The sequence below is a fragment of the Rhineura floridana genome, chromosome 3 (assembly GCF_030035675.1).
Source record: "Rhineura floridana isolate rRhiFlo1 chromosome 3, rRhiFlo1.hap2, whole genome shotgun sequence".
Classification (NCBI taxonomy): domain Eukaryota; kingdom Metazoa; phylum Chordata; class Lepidosauria; order Squamata; family Rhineuridae; genus Rhineura; species Rhineura floridana.
Genome location: NC_084482.1, coordinates 226,646,363 through 226,665,955, shown reverse-complemented (window position 1 = coordinate 226,665,955; position 19,593 = coordinate 226,646,363). Strand labels below are relative to the sequence as shown.

At 47.6% G+C, this 19,593-nt stretch overlaps 1 protein-coding gene across 1 annotated transcript in view; it reads right to left on the bottom strand.

The window, feature by feature from the left end:
• The window catches only part of LOC133379087 (zinc finger protein 420-like), a 37,335-nt gene that overhangs the window by 12,392 nt on the left and 5,350 nt on the right, over positions 1–19,593 (bottom strand). The window contains exons 3-8 of the mRNA XM_061613697.1: positions 17,054–18,788; positions 7,414–7,535; positions 5,130–5,561; positions 3,620–3,749; positions 983–1,035; positions 268–394 (exon numbers count right to left, since the gene is read on the bottom strand). Of these exons, the coding sequence (XP_061469681.1) occupies positions 268–394; positions 983–1,035; positions 3,620–3,749; positions 5,130–5,561; positions 7,414–7,535; positions 17,054–18,473 (2,284 nt within the window). The 5' untranslated portion in view covers positions 18,474–18,788. The remainder of the gene's footprint in view (positions 1–267; positions 395–982; positions 1,036–3,619; positions 3,750–5,129; positions 5,562–7,413; positions 7,536–17,053; positions 18,789–19,593) is intronic.

Here is a 19,593-nt window from a genome sequence, read left to right as displayed (position 1 = left end):
GACTTTGAAAATTGCATTGCAAAAGTTATCACAACAATTAAAAACTTTTTTTTTTAAAGGAAGTAGCAGCATCCTTCTTGGTCATGATCCAGCACAGGGGAACCAAGACTCTGCCCCCCCCTCGAGAAAAAGACCACCTTGGAACATCCTAACTTCCGCCACAGGTAAGCTAAGACGGATCTCTTGCCCACTACCAAGCGATCAAACAACAGCAATCACAATTTTGCTCTTCAGCATCTATCAGCTCAGGCAAAGAGGGAGACTCACCAAGAGCGGCCAGATTCCCATAATTCTCCTCCGTGACTTCCCTGTGCAGAGCCCTCTGGCCCGGATCCAACAGAGCCCACTCCTCCTCCGTGAAGTACACGGCCACCTCCTCGAAGGTCACCAGAGCCTGGTGGAAGGAGAAAGTTTCTCTTACCAGGTAATGTGAGAATCCAAACATACACACACACACACACACACACCCCACAAACACACCCCACAAACACACCCACCCCACAAACACACCCACCCCACAAACACACCCACCCCACAAACACACCCACCCCACAAACACACCCACCCCACAAACACACCCCACAAAAGGTGGGGTGGCTGAGAGTTCTCCTGCAGCAGCCAATGCTTCATCAGTGGCCTTCAAAGCCTTCCTAACTAGCCGCTTTGATCAGAACATAAGCAGAGCCCAACTGGATCAGACCAGTGGCCCATTCAGTCCAACATCCTGCTCTCAGGGGCAGCTGGCTGGCCACTACCTCTCCCTGCTCGTGCTCCCCAGCAAGCTGCCTCCAACAGTGGCGGCAGAACATAGCCACTGTAGCAAGTAGCCACTGACAGCCTTATCCTCCATGGATTTGTCGAATTCCCTTTGGTGGCCATCGCTACTCCTTGTGGGAGCGAATTCGACAGCTAAACTGTGCACTGTGCAACGAAGTACCTTCTTTGGTCTGCCCTGAATCTCCCACCATTCAGCTTTTATTACCTGATCTGGCTTCACAGCAAACACGGGAGAAATGGCCAGGCCTGTTCCACTTCCTGAGGAGGAAAAGGGGGTGAGATGTTTAAATCCTGTTTTCTTAGGTTAGCTATTGAGAGGCATGCATTTGGCAACTTCAGAACTGGATTACTCTAACACACTTTGCGTGCGGGGGGGTGTCTTGGTTTCCAGAACTTTCACCATCCTGGCCACCCTCCTCTGAACAAACTCCACCTTAAAAGTTTTTGTACAACTGGCTCTAGGTTACAATGTGAGGTTGGACCTGGAATGTCTTAAAAGTGCCTTAATTAAGCTTCCCCTCCCCCCCAAAAAATCTGCTCACCCCAGGCTCAAGGGCAATATGCATGTTTGTAAGTCGCTTGGAGTTATTGGGGGGGAGTGACTAATAAATGATAACATTAATAAATATTTTATGCTTTAATTTGCATTCCTGCACTGATTAATTAAAAATGTTTTAATTTGCATTGAGCAGGGAGTTGGACTTGATGGCCTTGTAGGCCCCTTCCAACTCTACTATTCTATAATTCTGTGAAGGAGGCCAAGTTTGAAACGTCCAACACACACACAAAATACATTGACCCAGAGCTTGGAAAAGTTACTTTTTTGAACTACAGCTCCCATCAGCCCGATCCGATGGCCATGCTGGCTGGGGCTGATGGGAGTCAAAGTTCAAAAAAAGTAACTTTTCCAAGCTCTGCACTGACCTCAACATACAAGGCTGGACCCAAGAACTAAGTTGGGTAAGAACAAAAGATTTTAATTGCTTCTAAATCAGTGGTTCCCAAACTCTTTCCCACCCCCCAGCCATTTGAAAATTGCTGAAGATCTTAGCGAACCACTTAATGATTTTTTCCCTGCCTGTTTTATTTATTTATTTATTAAATTTCTATCCCACCCTTCCTCTCAGAAGGAGCCCAGGGCGACAAACACGCAATAAAACACTAAAAACATCTATAAAACAAAACATTTTTTAAAAGTCATAGAACAGTAGAGTTGAAAGGGGCCTATAAGGCCATCAAGTCCAACCCCAGTCTTTAAAAACATCTTAAAAAGCAATTCCAGTACAGATGCAGACTGGGAAAAGTTCTCTACTTAAAAGGCTTGTTGAAAGAGGAAGGTCTTCAATAGGCACCGAAAAGATAACAGAGGTGGAGCCTGTCTAATATTTAAGGGGAGGGAATTCCACAGGGTAGGTGCCGCCACACTAAAGGTCCGCTTCATATGTTGTGCGGAACACATCTCCTGATAAGGTGGTATCTGCAGGAGCACGGTGATTGACTGGGTATATAAGGGATAAGATATATGTTTAGACCTCCAAGAGAGACCCATCCTAGCTACACCCTGTGACATCTCACAAATTATGCTGGGAGGGGAAGCCCCAAAACAAATTGTCCTATATCATCGTCATCTGCTGGAGGCCCTCAACTGCAGAACGCAGTGAGCGACTGGGCATCTAAGGGGTAAGACACTCTCGTAGCAATTGTAATGCACGGTCCCAGATGCTGTGTGATTTTGAATTCTATTTTTTTTCTTTTTCTTTTATATCTTCTAAGAACATAAGAACATAAGAAGAGCCTGCTGGATCAGGCCAGTGGCCCATCTAGTCCAGCATCCTGTTCTCACAGTGGCCAACCAGGTGTTTTGTTGTATTACAATCTGAATTCCATAGAATTCAAACTGTAACTGTCCTCCATAGACACGCCGTTGAGCACCCGAATGAAGCTCATGGACCACTCGTGGTCCACAGACCACAGAAACGTAAAATGCACCTTTAGGCCAACATAACAATATGAAAATACAGACGAAACTACTAAAAAGTAATGACAAATTGAGTTATCTATTCAGGTCAATGCCTGATCAAGAACTAGTATAAATAGCAATGGGTGGTATTCAAAGAGTGCGTCCCATCAGTGCAAGGATTTCTGCTTGTGCAACGGGACTTGCACCCCCCCTCCTGATGTGCACCATGCATCCTCCCCAAATCTGCTCTAGAGTGTTAGGGGGAACCCCTAGAACATATTGAGGGGGTGCAAAGGGGGAGGACAGGGGCAAGTGTTCCATTGTACAAGCAGAAATCCTTGCGCTGATTTCTGGATGGAGCACCACATTGGAGTCAACCCGTTTTGGGTCATCTTCCAAAGCTTTTTTATCCTATTTATTTATTTGGTTATTATTTGATTTATATTCCGCCCTTTCTCCCAGCAGAAGCCCAGGGCGGCAAACAAAAGCACTAAAAACACTTTAAAATATCATGAAAACAGACTTTAAAATACAACCCAAACAAAACATCTTTAAAAACTTTTTTAAAAAAAAGTTTTCAAAACATTTTTTTAAAAGTTAAAAACATGTATTTTTTTAAAAAAAGAAAGGTTTAAAGACATATTAAGAAGCAACTCCAACATAGACGCAGACCGATCCTAATTGCCATCTCCCCACCAAAGGTGGAAGCAAGCGAGCATCTCCCCAACCTAGGCTCAAGGGCGATATAAAAACAGGTCAAGAGAAGGAGGCCAAGTCGGAAGGGTGGTGGCACAGTGGCAGAGCCACTCAACTAGATTACGGGTCCGGCTCTGAATAGGGCAGCATCCTGTGCTCCTAAACGAGCCCCTTTATGATCCTTACCCAGTAACATGGCGCCTCCGTCGCCCTCTTGCACGATCCATCTGGATGGTGGCAACTGGGTGGAGACGGCTGGCGGAGAGTTCTCTGCCGTGCGGAAATCAGTAGCCGCTTCCACTGCCAATTCCTCCGCCTGAAAGAGAAGTTAAGCATGCCAGACAAGGGTCAGAGAGGGATCAGAAGAGGGTTTACATCAAGGGCCACTGTCCGCAATGAATTGATCCATACGTTAACGACAGCCTTCCCCATCCCAGTGCCCCCCAGCCCACTCAGCACAGGGCAAAGCCTTCTGGGGGATACCAGGCTGCACTCCAGGATCTTCCTCTGGGACACTGCTCTGTCAAAGGTGCCAGTGCAGGGCCTTCTTCACAGTGGCACAATTACAGAACACCAATTCCAAGGAAGATCTCTTCTTCTCCACCTTATATTGAGTCAGCATACTGGTCCACCTAGTGCAGCGTAGCCAACATGGCGGCTGCAGATGTTTTTAACAACATCATCCATCAGCCCCAGCCAACATGGCCAATGGTAGTAGATGATGACAGCTGCAACATCTGCAGGGCACCACGTTGGCTACTCCTGGTCTACCTGGAGATGCCGGGGATTGAACCTGGGACCTTTTGATGCAAGGCAGGAGTTCTACCACTGAACTACAGCCCACCCACTAAGGATGGTCCGTCTTTATTGGCTTTCAGGGACAAGGACGGGCAGTTTGATTTCAGATTATCTTTTATTCTTTTGGAGGATGCATCAAGGTTTACATTTATTTATTTATTTATTATTTGATTTATATCCCGCCCTTCCTCCCAGCAGGAGTCCAAATTTCTGACTGTTGGTTTTAGTTTTTGCATCTTGGGAAGCTGTGGTTGCTCCGATTTTTTTTATCTAGATTTATATTTTTAGCTTATTCTGATTTCCAGAGAGTTTGCAGGCACGTTCGACTCTTCCAGGAAAAACAACAAGGACACGGGAAGCTGCTTCATACTGAACAAGACTACTGGTCTATCTAGTTTAGCATTCTCTGCACTGACTGGGATCTTCTGCATGCAAAACCGACGCTCTACCATTGAGCTACGGCCCGTCCCCTTGTGGCACCTTACAGACTCACCTTAAGTATTATAAACTTGGTTGGCTGCCTTGTGGTTTCTGAATAAGGGCTATGGCCCCAGGCTATGGTCTGAAGGCACATGAGGCCAGCTCCCTGCTGAAGCTAAGCAGGGCCCGGTCTGGTCAGTGCCTGGATAGGAGACCGCCTGGGAACCAGATGTAAGCCGCCTGGGGTTTCTATCATGAAAAGAAAGGTGGGGTATAAATGTAATAAATAAATAAATAGGTGAAATATCATAATAAGGAAATGGTGCAAAGAGGCATCCCTTGCTGGGATATTGGGGGGGGGGGAACAGGGCAAGTGGCAAAGAATTTTAGAATACCATTCCATACATTCTTAGCTTTTGGGAAGAACAGCTTTCTTTAAGATACCAGGATGAAAACACACTCTCTCTCTCTCTCTCACCTGCTTCTCCTCTTCCTGCCTCTTCCCCTCGGCCTGGCTCAGGAGGAAACCTTCCGCCAGGGCCACCGCCTGGGAACTGGTCTCCGCTCCACACTCCCTGACCCAGCTCTCCATCTCCGGAGGGAGGACAGCCAGGAACTGCTCCAGGATCACCAGGTCCAGCATCTGAGCTTTTGTGTGCCTTTCCGGCTTCAACCACCGACGGCAAAGGTCGTGAAGTCGGCTGCAAAACTTTCGGGGGCCCTCGGGCTCACGGTAGTGGAAACCCCTGAAGCGCTGGCGCTGTGTATCTGAGCTGGTATCAACCGCAACCAGGATCTCCTCCGCGGCTCCCTCCCAGAACCCCGCACAGCTCCCGACTTCAATGGCCTGGTGTCCTCTTTCTATGGCAGGGCCAGTCAATTTCTCCTTTTCCATCTTTGAGCGGAGGTGCTGTAAAAAGCAAAGAGAATTGGAGAGAGACAAAACAAAGAGGAGGGACACTCGAAGCATTAGAGTGTTTGCAACAGTACGGACTTTCAAATCCACTTTTCCCCCTCTCAGTATTTTGTTATATTCTGGTACTACTGATTACAATACCTGACATTTCATGATTTTACCTTTTTTAAAAAATAGGCTCCCTCGTAAGGTAGTATTCCAAAAAATTGCGATATAAAAATATATGAAATTATTATTGTTAATTTGGAAATGAAAATGGACTGCCTTCAAGTCGATCCCAACTTATGGCTACCGTATGAATAGGGCTTTCCTGGTAAGCGGTATTCAGAGGGGGTTTCCCATTGCCTCCCTCTGAGGCTAGTTCTCCCCAGCTGGTTAGGGCCTGCTCAGCTTGCCACAGCTGCACAAGCCAGCCCCTTCCTTGTCCACAACTGCCAGCTGGGGGGCAACTGGGCTCCTTGGGACTCTGCAGCTTGCCCACGGCTGCACAGGTGGCAGGGCACGTAACCCCTGAGCCACTCCCTGTGGGGTGATCTTTAGCCACCCAGGAGACACGAGCGGGGATTTGAACTCACAGACTCTGGACTCCCAGCCAAGCTCTCCTCCCCACTGAGCTATACCAGCTTTCTCATTGTTAATTTAGATTTGTCAAAATATGCTTCTAAGCACTTAACAAATTATTATTCATTCTTATAATCTCAAAATGGCCTTCTAAACAGCTGTTAATAATAAACTAATTAGTAATCATTTATATACTATCAAAATAGGCTTCTAAGCAGTTTACAAGCTATGAAACGCTATTGCACAGACACTAAAATACACTGAAGGTAGAGTCTGTCGCTGATTTTAGTTCCCTCCCCTGTCGAGTTTTTTACCTCTTTGGTACCTTTTAATACCACTCCCCTATATTTCTTAATTGTATTTTGTGTATTTTTATCTGTTTTAAGGTTTTTGCGATTTTATTGTGAGCCACCCTGACTGCCCCACTGCAGGGTAGAAGGGCAGAACAGAAATACTTTAAACAAACATAAGTACATTAAGGGATTGCATTGAACGAACTTTTACACAGAGTAGACCCGTTAAAATCAACGGACCTAAATAAGCCACAGCTTATTTATCAACGGGCCTAACTCTTGCACAAAAGTTTGTTGCGACCCTAAAATATAAATAATCATAAATAAATGCCAGGGCATTTGCAACCTACTCCCCACTTTCCTGCCTGGCATCCCCTCCTCCCATTGCACCCTCTTGAGGCTCCCCTCCCAATGCCCCACCAAATCCCTCCCCCCAGATTCCATTGATGCTACAAGTGGGAATTATAGAATAGTAGACTTGGAAGGGGCCTATAAGGCCATCAAGTCCAACCCCCTGCTCAATGCAGAAATCCACGCAGGAAGATCCCACGCTCCTCTCCAAGGTGGTCCAGGAAGCCATTTCCTTCCTAGGAATGGGGGCGCTGTCAGTTTAACTTGGGGGGGGACCTCACAGAGGGACATGAAGATGCATACACAGGACCCCAAAACTGCCCCCACCTACCCACCCCCTTTCTGCATCACGCCAAGGCCATACATGCAAATTGGGGTGGGGGTGGAGGAGAAGGAAGGGGGCTGCCTCCTTCCAGCCAAGACGTCGTGGGCAGTTCCCACGGCAAAACATCGCAGCCACTTTGCATGCGGGACCCTGCAGGGGCATCCTGGCGGGGAAAGGCCCGGCGAGGTGGGGGGGGGGCTCAGCCTTGCAAACTGGGGGGCACAGCTCCCAAGGCTGCTCCCCAGATCCGCCAGGAGCCAGAGCTACCACCCCATCCCGCAAAAAAACGTGCATCTCTCCGCATCCATCGACTCACCTGCGCAGAGAGGTCAAGGATGGGACCACCCAGGAGACACCGAACAGCTAGGGAACCTTCCACCAATGGGAAAAAGGCGTCCCTCCCCCCGCCTGCGTCAGCAGTTGCTGGGCAGGGCCAGTCTCCGGTGAGGAAGGGAAGGAGGAAGAGGGGGTTGCAAGGGGAAGGGGGGAGAGAGCCACGTGTCCGCCTCTCCGGCAGCCTAAAATACCTCCGGCGGCCGCCCCGTGAGCTCATGGGAGTTGTAGTCCAAAGACAGCTGGAGGGCACCACGTTGGCGAAGAAGGGCCTTCTGCAAAGGGTCTCACCCCCCCTTTGCAAGAGCCCTTGGAGGACGGAGGAAGCGTCCCGTATGGACGGCCAGAGTTTGCTCCCTCCAGCACCGCAGAGGCGCTTTCCCCCCCCTTCTTTTTGCCAGAAGAGCCTCCCCCGCACCAATTGCATCATCCTGGCGGGGACCGATCCCTCCTCTCTGGGACTCTCCAGCCCCTCATCCACTTTAGGGGGGGCTGGTCAGCGCTGGGATAAAGGGCTGCCTTGGATGGACCCCCCCAACTCCGGATCAATGAATGCAGCGGTGGGGGGCGCAATGAAGAGGGATCGGAGCAAACACAGGGAGGGACAGAGCGAGAGAGGGGGAGCTGTGGCTGCCTCCACACACTAGCCAGTAGCGCAGTGGCAAATCCAGAAGCACAGGGTCCTTTTAGGGTAGTCACAGCCATCTCTTTTTTGTTTTTTTGCTGCTGGGTTGAGAATGAGATCCTTGTTAATGTTGTCTCCCGCAACAGCAGATACCCATAAAAGCCAATCAGCGTGAAAGGGGAGAGTGTTAGCTACTGAGAAGAGTATTCTCAGTGGCTAACTCGCCTCCTTTCACCCCGATTGGCTCCAGTCGCCAGGAAAGGACCAGGAAGCATGTTAGAAGACTCTTGGCAGTGGCTAACACACTCCCCTTTCAGGCTGATTGGAGACATAGAGACCCTGCTCCCAAAAAAGTAAAGGGTCTAAGATCACCACTTCCTAAGACCCTAGGCCACTAAACCCTTGCACCCTACGTTCAAAGCATATGCATCCCCCCCTCCAAAGAATCCTGCCACTTGTAGTTTACCCCTTACACAGCTAAAATTCCCAACACCCTTTACAAACTACAGCTTCCAGGGAGGGGGGTTAGTATGTGCATGGGGGGGTATGGGTATGCTTTAAATATTCTTTCAATGTATAGTGTGTATGCAGCCTAAGTCCTAAGGTGGCTCACCTGTCTCTTTGTGTGTTTGAACAGGGAGGGGGATTGCCCCAACCTCCCTCAACTAAGGAGAGGAGAGCAAACGTTTCTCCTCTTTAACACCCGCCCCCCACAACAATGGGCTCCTGGGGCCCTTTGGAGGAGAAAGAGGAGGCTCCTGTCCGGCCAACTTTAGCAATAACTTTGGCTACATGAACAAGTTTTTTGTAGTGGGGGGGAGGAAGCACGCTAAAACTAGGGGGTCATCTGCAGATGCTGGGTGGGTCTCCTCACTCTTTATATATGAACTTCTTTTAATTGTTTTTATATATGAAATTTGTTTTCATTGTTGATGGTTTCATTCCTACATCACTTCCAGGTGTTTCATGGGGCATGGAAATAACAAGTAAAAATACTCAGCAATCCAATGATTGGGTTAACTTTGCCTGGGCTTACTTTGGGGACGGGAGTCCTTAGAAAGGCAATCAAATTTACTGGCCCTCCCCCTTCCATAGACCAGAGGACGGGTTAACCTTCAACCCTCTCCCTTCCATCTCTCCTATGGTGAAAATGCAGACTGTAAGCACCTCAGGGCAGGGAGTTCTTTCCCCCCCCCCGCCACTGCACCTCTTTTAAAAAAAAATGTGCAGCAGAGGTTTCCAAACTGTGGTCTGCAGACCGCCAGTCGGCCCGCAAGCTTCATCCACGTGGCCCACGGCATGGCTGTGAAGAACCCTTTCAGTCTAAGCCTTTTTAGAGAGTTTCTTTTTAATACTATTGCATTTACACCCCACCTTTCTTCCAAGGAGCTCAAGATGATATGATAGCACTCTTGTCACACAGAGGAAGGCCGGGATCTCTTCTCGATCGTCCCAGAGTGCAGGACACGGAATAACGGGCTCAAGTTGCAGGAAGCCAGATTTCGACTGGACATCAGGAAAAACTTCCTAACTATTAGAGCCATATGACAATGGAACCGATTACCTAGAGAGGTAGTGGGCTCTCCGACACTGGAGGCCTTCAAGAGGCAGCTGGACAGCCACCTGTTGGGAATGCTTTGATTTGGATTCCTGCATTGAGCAGCGGGTTGGACTTGATGGCCTTACAGGCCCCTTCCAACTCTACTATTCTATGATTCTATGAATTCTATAGAATGCAAATTGTAAAATACAACCAAAGAAATACAAGAAGCAAGAAAATGCAATAAAAAAATCACACAGCATCTAGCACCGCGCATTACAATGGCTACAACAGGCGGGGGGGGGGCATTCAGTGCTCCACCAAGACCCCCAGAGATTTTCAAACATCTACCAGGAAACCTGAGAGTCCAACTTTCCTACAAGGAAAGTTCCACTCTGCAGAAGCCTCTCAATAAATGCCTCCTCCACAGCAACAAGGTGTTTATTGTTGTGGTGGTGGTGGTGGTTACATTTCTACCATGTTCAGGGCAGGAAGGGTGGGATATAAATCTAATAAATAAATAAATTAATAATCATCTTGGGAAAAGGCTGCAGTTCAGTGTCCAGAACATCTGCCTTGGCATGCAGAAGGTCCCTAGGCTCAATCTCCAGTGGCAGTATCTCTAGACAGGGCTGGGAAAAGGCTCCCTGTGAGGAGGCAGCTGCTGTCAATCAGTGAAGACGACACTGGGCTAGATGTACCAGTGGTCTGACTCAGTAAAAGGCAGCTTCCTACATTCCTACCTCAGGGCCCGTCGCTGTCTCTCCAGACAGCTTGCCTCACAGGGTTGTTGTGAGTGTAAAATGTTCAGGGGGGGAGCATGCACGCCGTCGTGAGCTCTTTCCCAGGAAGGGAGAGATGAGGCTGCCTTCCACTGCGCCGGACCTTGGGTCCATGTAGCTCAGTACTGTCTACACTGACAGGCAGCAGCTGCTACAGGGCTTGCAGGCAGGGAGTCGTCTGTCAACTGGGAACCGAACTGGGGCCTTCCTGCAGGCGCGGCAAGGGCTCCGCACTGCGCTGCGGCCTTTCCCCAGTGAGGTTCAGCGTGGCTGGGTGGGAGATTCGAACCCGGGTCTCCCAGCTCCTAGTCTGCCACTCCAACCACTGCGCCACACTGCCTCTCCAGTGGAGAGGCATTGATCTTCCTTCTCCAGGTTCTGGCTAGGCAGATCCTGGCCTGCCGGGGGGGGGGGTAGATCGTGCAATGCAAACCCAGGCTCGCTGTGCAGCCCCGGTGCATGCACCAGCCCCGCGCAGGAGGAGGCAGAATTCCCACCCAGCACCCCTTATTATTATTATTTTTTAAAAAATTAAATTTATTTTTGCACCTTGAGCTCTCGCCTCCTTCCTCCCGGTCCTCGCCAGGCGAACTCGCAGGGCGCTCACTCGCCAAAAGGGCATTCGCGGCGGAGCATAGAGGTAAATCAGCAACAATAGGAGTGCAACGGCACAAGCCACACCGCACGGAGGCATCACTTCCGGTTCCCATCCGAACTGGAGCTTGGGGGTGGAGATGATGGGAGGAGCTGCTCCACCCACCGACCCACCCCCGCCATAGCTCTATGGTGGAACCCGCATTTCCGGCCGCCTGTTTGCATTGGGCTCTCCCTCTCCTAAACTGGCCCCCGCGTTCGCAAAGGAACCCGAAGTGTCGCAGCGGTGTCGCTAGAGGCGCAATGAGTGTCGTCCCATTTGCAAGGCAAGCAGGCAGCCAGCTGGCTGTTCCTGCCACTCTCCGGCTCCTAGAGAGGAAGATTTATTGAAAGACAGTAAATAAAGGCTCCTCCCTTTCTTATTCCGGGAAGGGAAGTCTAGGAAGGTTCCCCCACCAGGTCCCCTCTCGAAATTGGGGTGAGGGGAAAGGCTCCACTGCACAACCCCCCTGCAAAGTTGGAGTGCCAGCAGCTGGGTGGTTTCTATTGGGTGATTCTCTTGGCTAGGGAAGGGGGCGGGAATGCTTTGGCGCAGATAGAAATCTGGCTTATCCCGAGGCACGCCGTTGGTCCACCCGGCTCAGTATTACTTCCACTGACCGGCAGCAGCCCTGCAAGGTTTCAGGCAGGGGTATTTTCGAGTGATGTGACCCTCTGGACTGTGTTTTTCAGCTTTCTTTTTACCAATCCCCTCATTTTTGTGAAGTTTCCTCTTTTGAAGTCAAATGTGACCGTGTTGGGTTTTCTCGGCAATTGGCCATTTACATGTATGTTTAATTTAATAGCACTATGGTCACTGCTCCCAATCGGTTCGACAACACTTACATCTCGCACCAGGTCCCGGTCCCCACTGAGGATTAAGTCAAGGGTTGCCATCCCCCTGGTCGGTTCCACGACCAACTGGTCTAGGGAATAATCATTTAGAATATCTAGAAATGTTGCTTCTTTGTCATGACTGGAACACACACACCCCGTTTCGGGATTGGGACACCTCCCCCCCGGCCATCGCGTTTCCTGAAAACACGCACCCCTTGCAGCATGCCTCGACCAGCCACATGAAGCTGTGGAGGTTGTGGCATCAAACGTCCCTTGGAAAAGAGCTTCCTGTCACTCGGACTGCCAGATTTTTGCAAAGGGGCATCTGAGAGAACCAGGCAATCTCTGCCACTATTTCCAGAGGGGTCTGGAGCAGAAGACCTGACTGGCCTCTGCTGGGACGGTTCCGGCTTTCCCAAACAGAGCTGTGGCACAATTGTGAGTGTGGCTGCGGCAGCTATGCCCAACATGATACTCCTGTGGCTGCCCTGGGCAGGCTGTGGGATGCACTGCCCGTTTAAGTTAATGAGTGCTCACTATAGTCCTTGGAATCATCGCAGACCAGGAAACCGCCTTACCAGCAGAATCCTACCTTACAGCTCAACGCTCTAATCCTGAAAGATTGAAATGGAAATGGCCTGCCTTCAAGTTGATCCCAACTTATGGTGACCCCATGAATAGGGTGTTAATGGTAAGCGGTATTCAGAGGTGCTTTACCGTTGTCCGCAACTGCAGCCCCTTCCTTCTCCACAACTGCCAGCTGGGGAGCAACTGGGCTCCTTGGGACTGTGCAGCTTGCCCATGGCTGCACAGGTGGCAGGGCACGTAACCCCGAGCCACTTACTGTGGGGTGATCTTTAGCTGGCCCTTGACACCCAGGAGACACGAGCGGGGATTTGAATTCAGACTCTGGACACTGCAAGAATTGGGCATGTTTAGCCTTTGAGACTGAGGGGAGATATAGCACCCTACAAGTACATGAAAGGTTGTCAACACAGAGGAAGGTCGGGATCTCTTCTACTCAGCCCAAATCCAATTTCTTAGGCCTATTAAAAGGGACAGATGCCTGTTCTATCCAACCTCTTGTTACATTGACTCTCTTTTGCCATTTGCAGGGAAGCTAAATGATACCAGGTTGAGGACATTTTCACTGCGTCTTCCTGTCACTTTCCTTATTGCAAAAAGTCTTGACCTTTGGGGAACGCCAGTTTCTTTTGCAAATCCTCGAAATCAACTTTAGCTGCCAACCTGAATTTGCCCACCCATCATCTCCAGGAACTGGTATTCAGAGGAATGCCACCTCTGACCCTGGAACTGGCTCATAGCCACCATGACTAGGAGCCATTGATACCTTTAACCTCCATGGACACGTCCAATCCCCTTGTAAAGCCATCTATGTTGGAAGCCATCAATGGCCACAGGGAGTGCACCAGCAAAGCAGCACCCAGAAGGACTGAACCGCACCCTCCCACCCAATCACATCACACCGTTACACAGGTTATGTCCGAACCTTCATACACATCCATCCTGCATGAGAACATCAATGTATCCTTAAGTGAGTGCATGGAATCAAATCTGTTGCTCTGAATGTGTGTATATCTTAACCCTAACCGCAATAAAAGACTCACACACAGAGATCTAAACAAAGGATTGTTTTATTACAAGGAAAGCAAGCATGGTGTAAAACTTACTGTATGTATCACAATTAACACAATCGCACACTTGATCTAAAAGAGAGTATCCTTTATCTACCCAGACACCTAAAAAGAGAGAGAGATTTGCCGGGGGGGGGGGGGCAAGAGTTATACCTGATCCTGAAGGCAGTCAAGGATCAAGTCCAGATAAATATTTCTATGATTGTGAGAGTTAACCTCTCCCATCAAAAATCGTTAACTGTCAAAACAATCAAGATCTCACCCGTTCCTTGGTCTGATGCCCAGCGAGACACGTTCAGTGATCCTTGTGAACAATGTTGTGTACCTCCAGGTTGTTTTGGGTTACCAGAGATGAGATGCAGACAAGAGATTTGCTTACAAAGAGTTAAAATTTATTGAGTAACTTACAAGCATACAGCCAAGTAGCCCAATAAAAGTGGAACAGTCCACAGCTCTGCAGTAGCTGGGTCAGACTGAACACCCCATTGGGCACACGCAACACTTTTATAGTATTGAAGCTAGCATGTGGCATTGGCATGATTACATAGAATATTGGCAGGTTTACATACACAAATGATATTTTTTACGCTTTGAACATTACAGCATAACACTGATAATTGGGTTGTTGACCTTCTCACAAGACATCTTCAAAAGCCAACTAATTGCTAGAAAACTATATGGAAACTCCCTGGCACTTCTTTGGCAAGCTATATGTTGGCCATATATCTCTGCTAACAAGCAACTCTCATCATTGACCGTCCTTTGACTCGTCCACTTGGCTGTACTAACAAGCACCTGCTCATTAACCTACCCTTTGGAATATCACCTAGGCTTAAATCATCTATAAAACACCTTACTGATAACATATTCTTGAATATATGCCTAATTGGGCTCCTTTGATGCCTCTCTACTAACAAGGTACATTCCCAGCATTATACTGGGCAGGTCATCATGCCCTTTCCTAGCTTAGGTTTTCAGATGATTATGGAATGCAGGGGCCTGAAAGGGGAATACAAGCCTTCAGGTTCACTAGCAAATACATATTGAATCTATGCTTAACATAAGGCTATAATATCTTGCTATAGGCCTCTACTTGCTTGCTGGACATAACAAATTGGTACAGGGTATACAAATGTGAACTGGAATGGGTTCAGAGAAGGGCAACAAGGATGATCAGGGGGCTGGAAACAAAGCCCTGTGAGGAGAGACTGAAAGAACTGGGCATGTTTAGCCTGGAGAAGAGAAGACTGAGGGAAGATATGATAACACTCTTCAAGGACATTTACTTATTTATTTGATTTATTAGTCGCCCATCTGGCTGGTTGTCCAGCCACTCTGGACGACATACAGAATAAAAACATGCAAATACATTAAAACGTTAAAATCTCAACAATATAAAAAACCTAACCCACCCCAAAAGCCTGTCTGAAGAGCCAGGTCTTCAAGGCCCGGTGGAAGCTCATCATAGCGGGGGCGTGACAGAGATCGTTTGGAGGGAATTCCAGAGAGTGGAAAGGTTGCCACACACAGGAGGGATGGGATCTCTTCTCAATCATCCCAGAGTGCAGGACACGGAATAATGGGCTCAAGTTGCAGGAAGCCAGATTTCGACTGGACACCAGGAAAAACTGAAAGTCACTGTATTGTTGCATTTAGGGTTCTGACCGTGTTTCTATCTCCTTTTGCTTTCCTCCTCTCTTTAACCATTTGAAGAGTTTCTTCAGTCACCCACTGAGGTCTTTCTCTCTTTTTAACTAGAAGTATTGTCTTTTTGCATTCTTCCCTGATAATGTCTCTGACCTCCATCCATAGTTCTTCTGGTTCTTTATCAACTAAGTTTAAAGCTTCAAATCTGTTCCTTATTTGATCTTTATATTCTTCTGGGATGTTATTTAAATTGTACTTTGGCATGATGATTGCAAGGTAGAAGGGCAGACAACATAGTGGAACCTCCTGTCCTTCCAGATTGCCATTCATGAGATCATTTGAGATCCCACGCTGCAGGCGAACCTCACCCTGGGGCTGTGACATCTATGAGAATTACTTTGGTGCAGGAATGAATTGTTATTACTACCGCTACACACAGAGATCTCCAAATGTCTTACAACATATTCAAAACCATAAACATCATTATAATATTTGTACATTCCTACAACACCTGCAATTCAGAAAAATATACAAAACATACAAACATCCCACTGACATCATTCTTGTCTATCGAAAGCCTGGGAAACAATTTTTACCCGGCACTTATGATTCCACGACAGATCCGCCATCAATGGGCAGACAAACGTTCCAAACTACAACCGTGCAAGGCAGAATAAGCTGCTCATTTTCACTGGAGGAGCTGACTTCCTTTCAGATTTCAGCCGTGTTGGGCATCTACGAATTCATACACCCAGGTATGAATGCACAAACCCTGGCAGCCTGCAAACAACTGCCGCTTTGCCAGAGAAAACGCCAGGGGCCGTACGGAGAAGGGCTGCGCTTCCAACCTTTTAAGTAAGAACTGTTTTTCTTTTTTACACGTGTTGTTGTTTTTAATGTTGACTGGCTTTAGCTGTTTTTCACTGCAATGTTTCATGTGTTTCCCACCCCGGGCTTTGGGATGGTGGGTAGGAAATAATAGTCACCCAGCCCCTTATTGCAGCAGACAGGAGACACATGTGGAGAACCTGTGAGATCCTCTATAGAAGAGATCCTGCTAAGGGAACACAGACCCCACAGAGAGTCATCAGACTACCCTGTGGGATCCAGCTGCCTATATGAAGTGACTAAACTTTTTGGGAGGAGCGAAGCCTCTTGAAACCTACAATTGCAAGCTCACAATGGACCGTGCTGTGACTTGCCTGGTAACTTGCTGGAAAGGGATGCTGTGGAGGGGAGATGGGGTGGGAGCTGAAATTCTACCGGCCTCTGAGGAACCTGTTTGGCAAGAATAATTTTGGATGGGAAGAGGGGGAAGGCTGCTGGAATTAAACTCATGCTGTCTGCTTAGTGGAGCAGTTCTCTAACTACACACAGCCATAGGAGGCGGCAGAAGAAACGCTCTTGCAGTGTCTTCTGAACCACAACATGCCCCTTCCCTCCCAGTCCCATGCATAGGATGATCACGGCAACTAGATAAAGGCACCCAGGTTCATTCCTTGGCCACAGACTCTGGAGAAACCTGGGTCACGCAGAGACACATTCTCACTCAAACAGCGTGATTTAAAAAAAAAATAACAACAGAGAACCATAGGAAGTCCTGGCATCTAAATCACACATAGTAAGAATACAGCAGAATATCTACTCTGACGTTGCTAAAAAAAAAAATTTTTTTTTTAAAAGATCTTTACCAATCCTGAATTATCACAGCTTTACCACACTGTGAGCATGTCTCCTTGTGAATTCTCTAGTAAAATTGCCAAGCATTTAAATGGTTTCTCTCCTCTGTGGGTTTTGAGTGAAGCACTTTCCATACTCTGTGACTGTAAATGGTTTTTCCACTGTGGGTACTTTGGTTTGAAGTAAGACTTTGAACAACCGGAAGGACTTTCTACATTACATACACTTAGATAAGTTCTCCCTTGTGTGGATTCTTTGATGTTTAGTAAGTGCTCCACTTTCAATGAAGCTGTTTCCACACTCAATGCATTTATATGGTTTCTCCCCTGTGTGGATACGTTGATGAATATTACGATGTGCTGTCTGTCGGAAACTCTTTCCACATTCCATACATTTATATGGTTTCTCCCCTGTATGGGTTCTTTGATGTGAAGTAAGGTGACCACTCTCACTGAAGCTCTTTCCACATTCCATACATTTATATGGTTTCTCCCCTGTGTGGATTCTTTGATGTTTAGTAAGTGATCCACTGATGCTCTTTCCACATAGCATGCATTTATATGGTTTCTCCCCTGTGTGGGTCCTTTTGTGGCTATTAAGATGTGAGCTTAAATTGAAGCACTTTCCACACTCCATACATTTATATGGTTTCTCCCCTGTGTGGGTCCTTTTGTGGCTATTAAGATGTGAACTTACACTGAAGTACTTCCCACACTCCATACATTTATATGGTTTCTCCCCTGTGTGGGTCCTTTTGTGGCTATTAAGATGTGAGTTTAAATTGAAGCACTTTCCACACTCCATACATTTATATGGCTTCTCCCCTGTATGGGTTCGTTGATGTACAGTAAGAGCACCCCCATGGCAGAAGCTCTTTCCACACTCCATACATTTATATGGTTTTATGCCTGTGTGACTTTGTTGATGTAAAACAAGATGGTGACTCCGATTGAAGCACTTTCCACAATCCATGCATATATATGGTTTTTCCCCCGTATGGATTCTTTGATGAACTGTAAGTTTTGTCCTCTGGCTGAAACTCTTTCCACACTCCTTACATTGATATGGTTTCTCCCCTGTGTGGGTTCTTTGATGTATAGTAAACGTTCCCCTATGTCTAAAACTCTTTCCACACTGCATACATTTATATGGTTTCTCCCCTGTGTGCATTCTTTGATGTATAGTAAACGTTCCCCTATGTCTAAAACTCTTTCCACACTGCATACATTTATATGGTTTCTCCCCTGTGTGCATTCTTTGATGCGAAGTAAGTTCTTGATTCAGACTGAAGCTCTTTCCACACCTGATGCATCCATATGGTTTCTCCCCTGTATGGGTTCTTTTATGCTTAGTAAAGGTTGACATTTGTCTGAAGCTCTTTCCACACTCGACGCATTCATAGGGTTTCTCCCCTGTGTGGATTCTTTGATGTATTCTAAGCTTTGTCCTCTGGCTGAAACTCTTTCCACACTCCTTACAGTGATATGGTTTTTCCCCTGTGTGGGGTCTTTGATGTACAGTAAGGTACTCCATATGACTAATGATCTTTCCACACTCCATGTATTGAATTTTTTTCTCCCGTGTGAATTCTTTGATCTGATGTAAGACCTCAGCTATCACTGAAGCTCTTTCCACACCATGCATTTACGGAAGCTCTTTCCACACCATGCATTTAAGGGGGTTTCTGCTCTATGTGGGTACTGCAATGACTATTTGATTTTCTTCTATTCTTTAGTACATTCCCACCTATTGTAACCTTTTCCCTTGTTGGATTAACAGTTAATGGACGCCAGTACCCAAAGAAGCCGAAGAGTACATCCTCTTCTTCATCGAGTGGTTCCCCTCTTGCCTTTTTGGTCCTCTGAATGCCAGACTTCTCTTTGCCTGCTTCCAGCTTGGTTGTTTCTAATTACAGTAGAGACTGCACCTTGTAATTCTCATTACCAGGACCATCACATGCTGGGGGCAGGAGAGAAAAAGAAAACCATTTTAGGATTACAAGGCACATACTAAGGATCTCAAGACAAATTAGGCCCAATTATTTCCACATCTCCAAGTTTCTCCCTTTTCTTCTCTGTGACCCTGTGACTTCTAAGTATACCACTGTGTCAGAAAGGAACATCATCTCCCTTCTGATGCTTTTCCCATTTAATTCCCCCCTTGTGATACAACTGCGGTGTCAATGACTGCAGGACTGTTGAATCAGAAGAACCGGGTTTTCTGCAGGCATCGGCTGCAAGAGGGACTTCTCCCATTTGCAAACAATGCTTGCAAGCACTGACAAGAAAGCTGCATTTTGCAAGGACCAGTGAGTGAGGCTTGCAGAATGCAGGCTTGTTTCTCCCCTCCCTGTCATCTGATGAAGAGGGAAGTAGTGCTTTGCCAGCCCCATGCACAAAGCTTCCCAAACTGCCCAGCACAGGGCTGGCAACGCCCCCTGCTGCATAGTTCAAAAGCACCAGACAGCCACCTAGCTGCTTGGGAACCCGGCACAAGGAATTTTGACAGCTGGGTGGGAGAACACACCTGTCAATCCTTTAACTTTATAAAGAAAAAGATCTGGCCCTCGAAGCTAACAAGGTTCCCATCCCTGCAATACTGGGTAAAGAATCATTGTGCAGGCTGCCTGGTCTTGTGCTCATCTTCTGACAGAGGCCTATCCTAGTGAAAGTTCTCTGTCCAGGTCGTTCTCCCTGCCCTTTCGCCCTTGGGGTGGGCAGGCCACAGAATCCTCCCTGTGCTAGCAGGGAGTATCTGGGATATC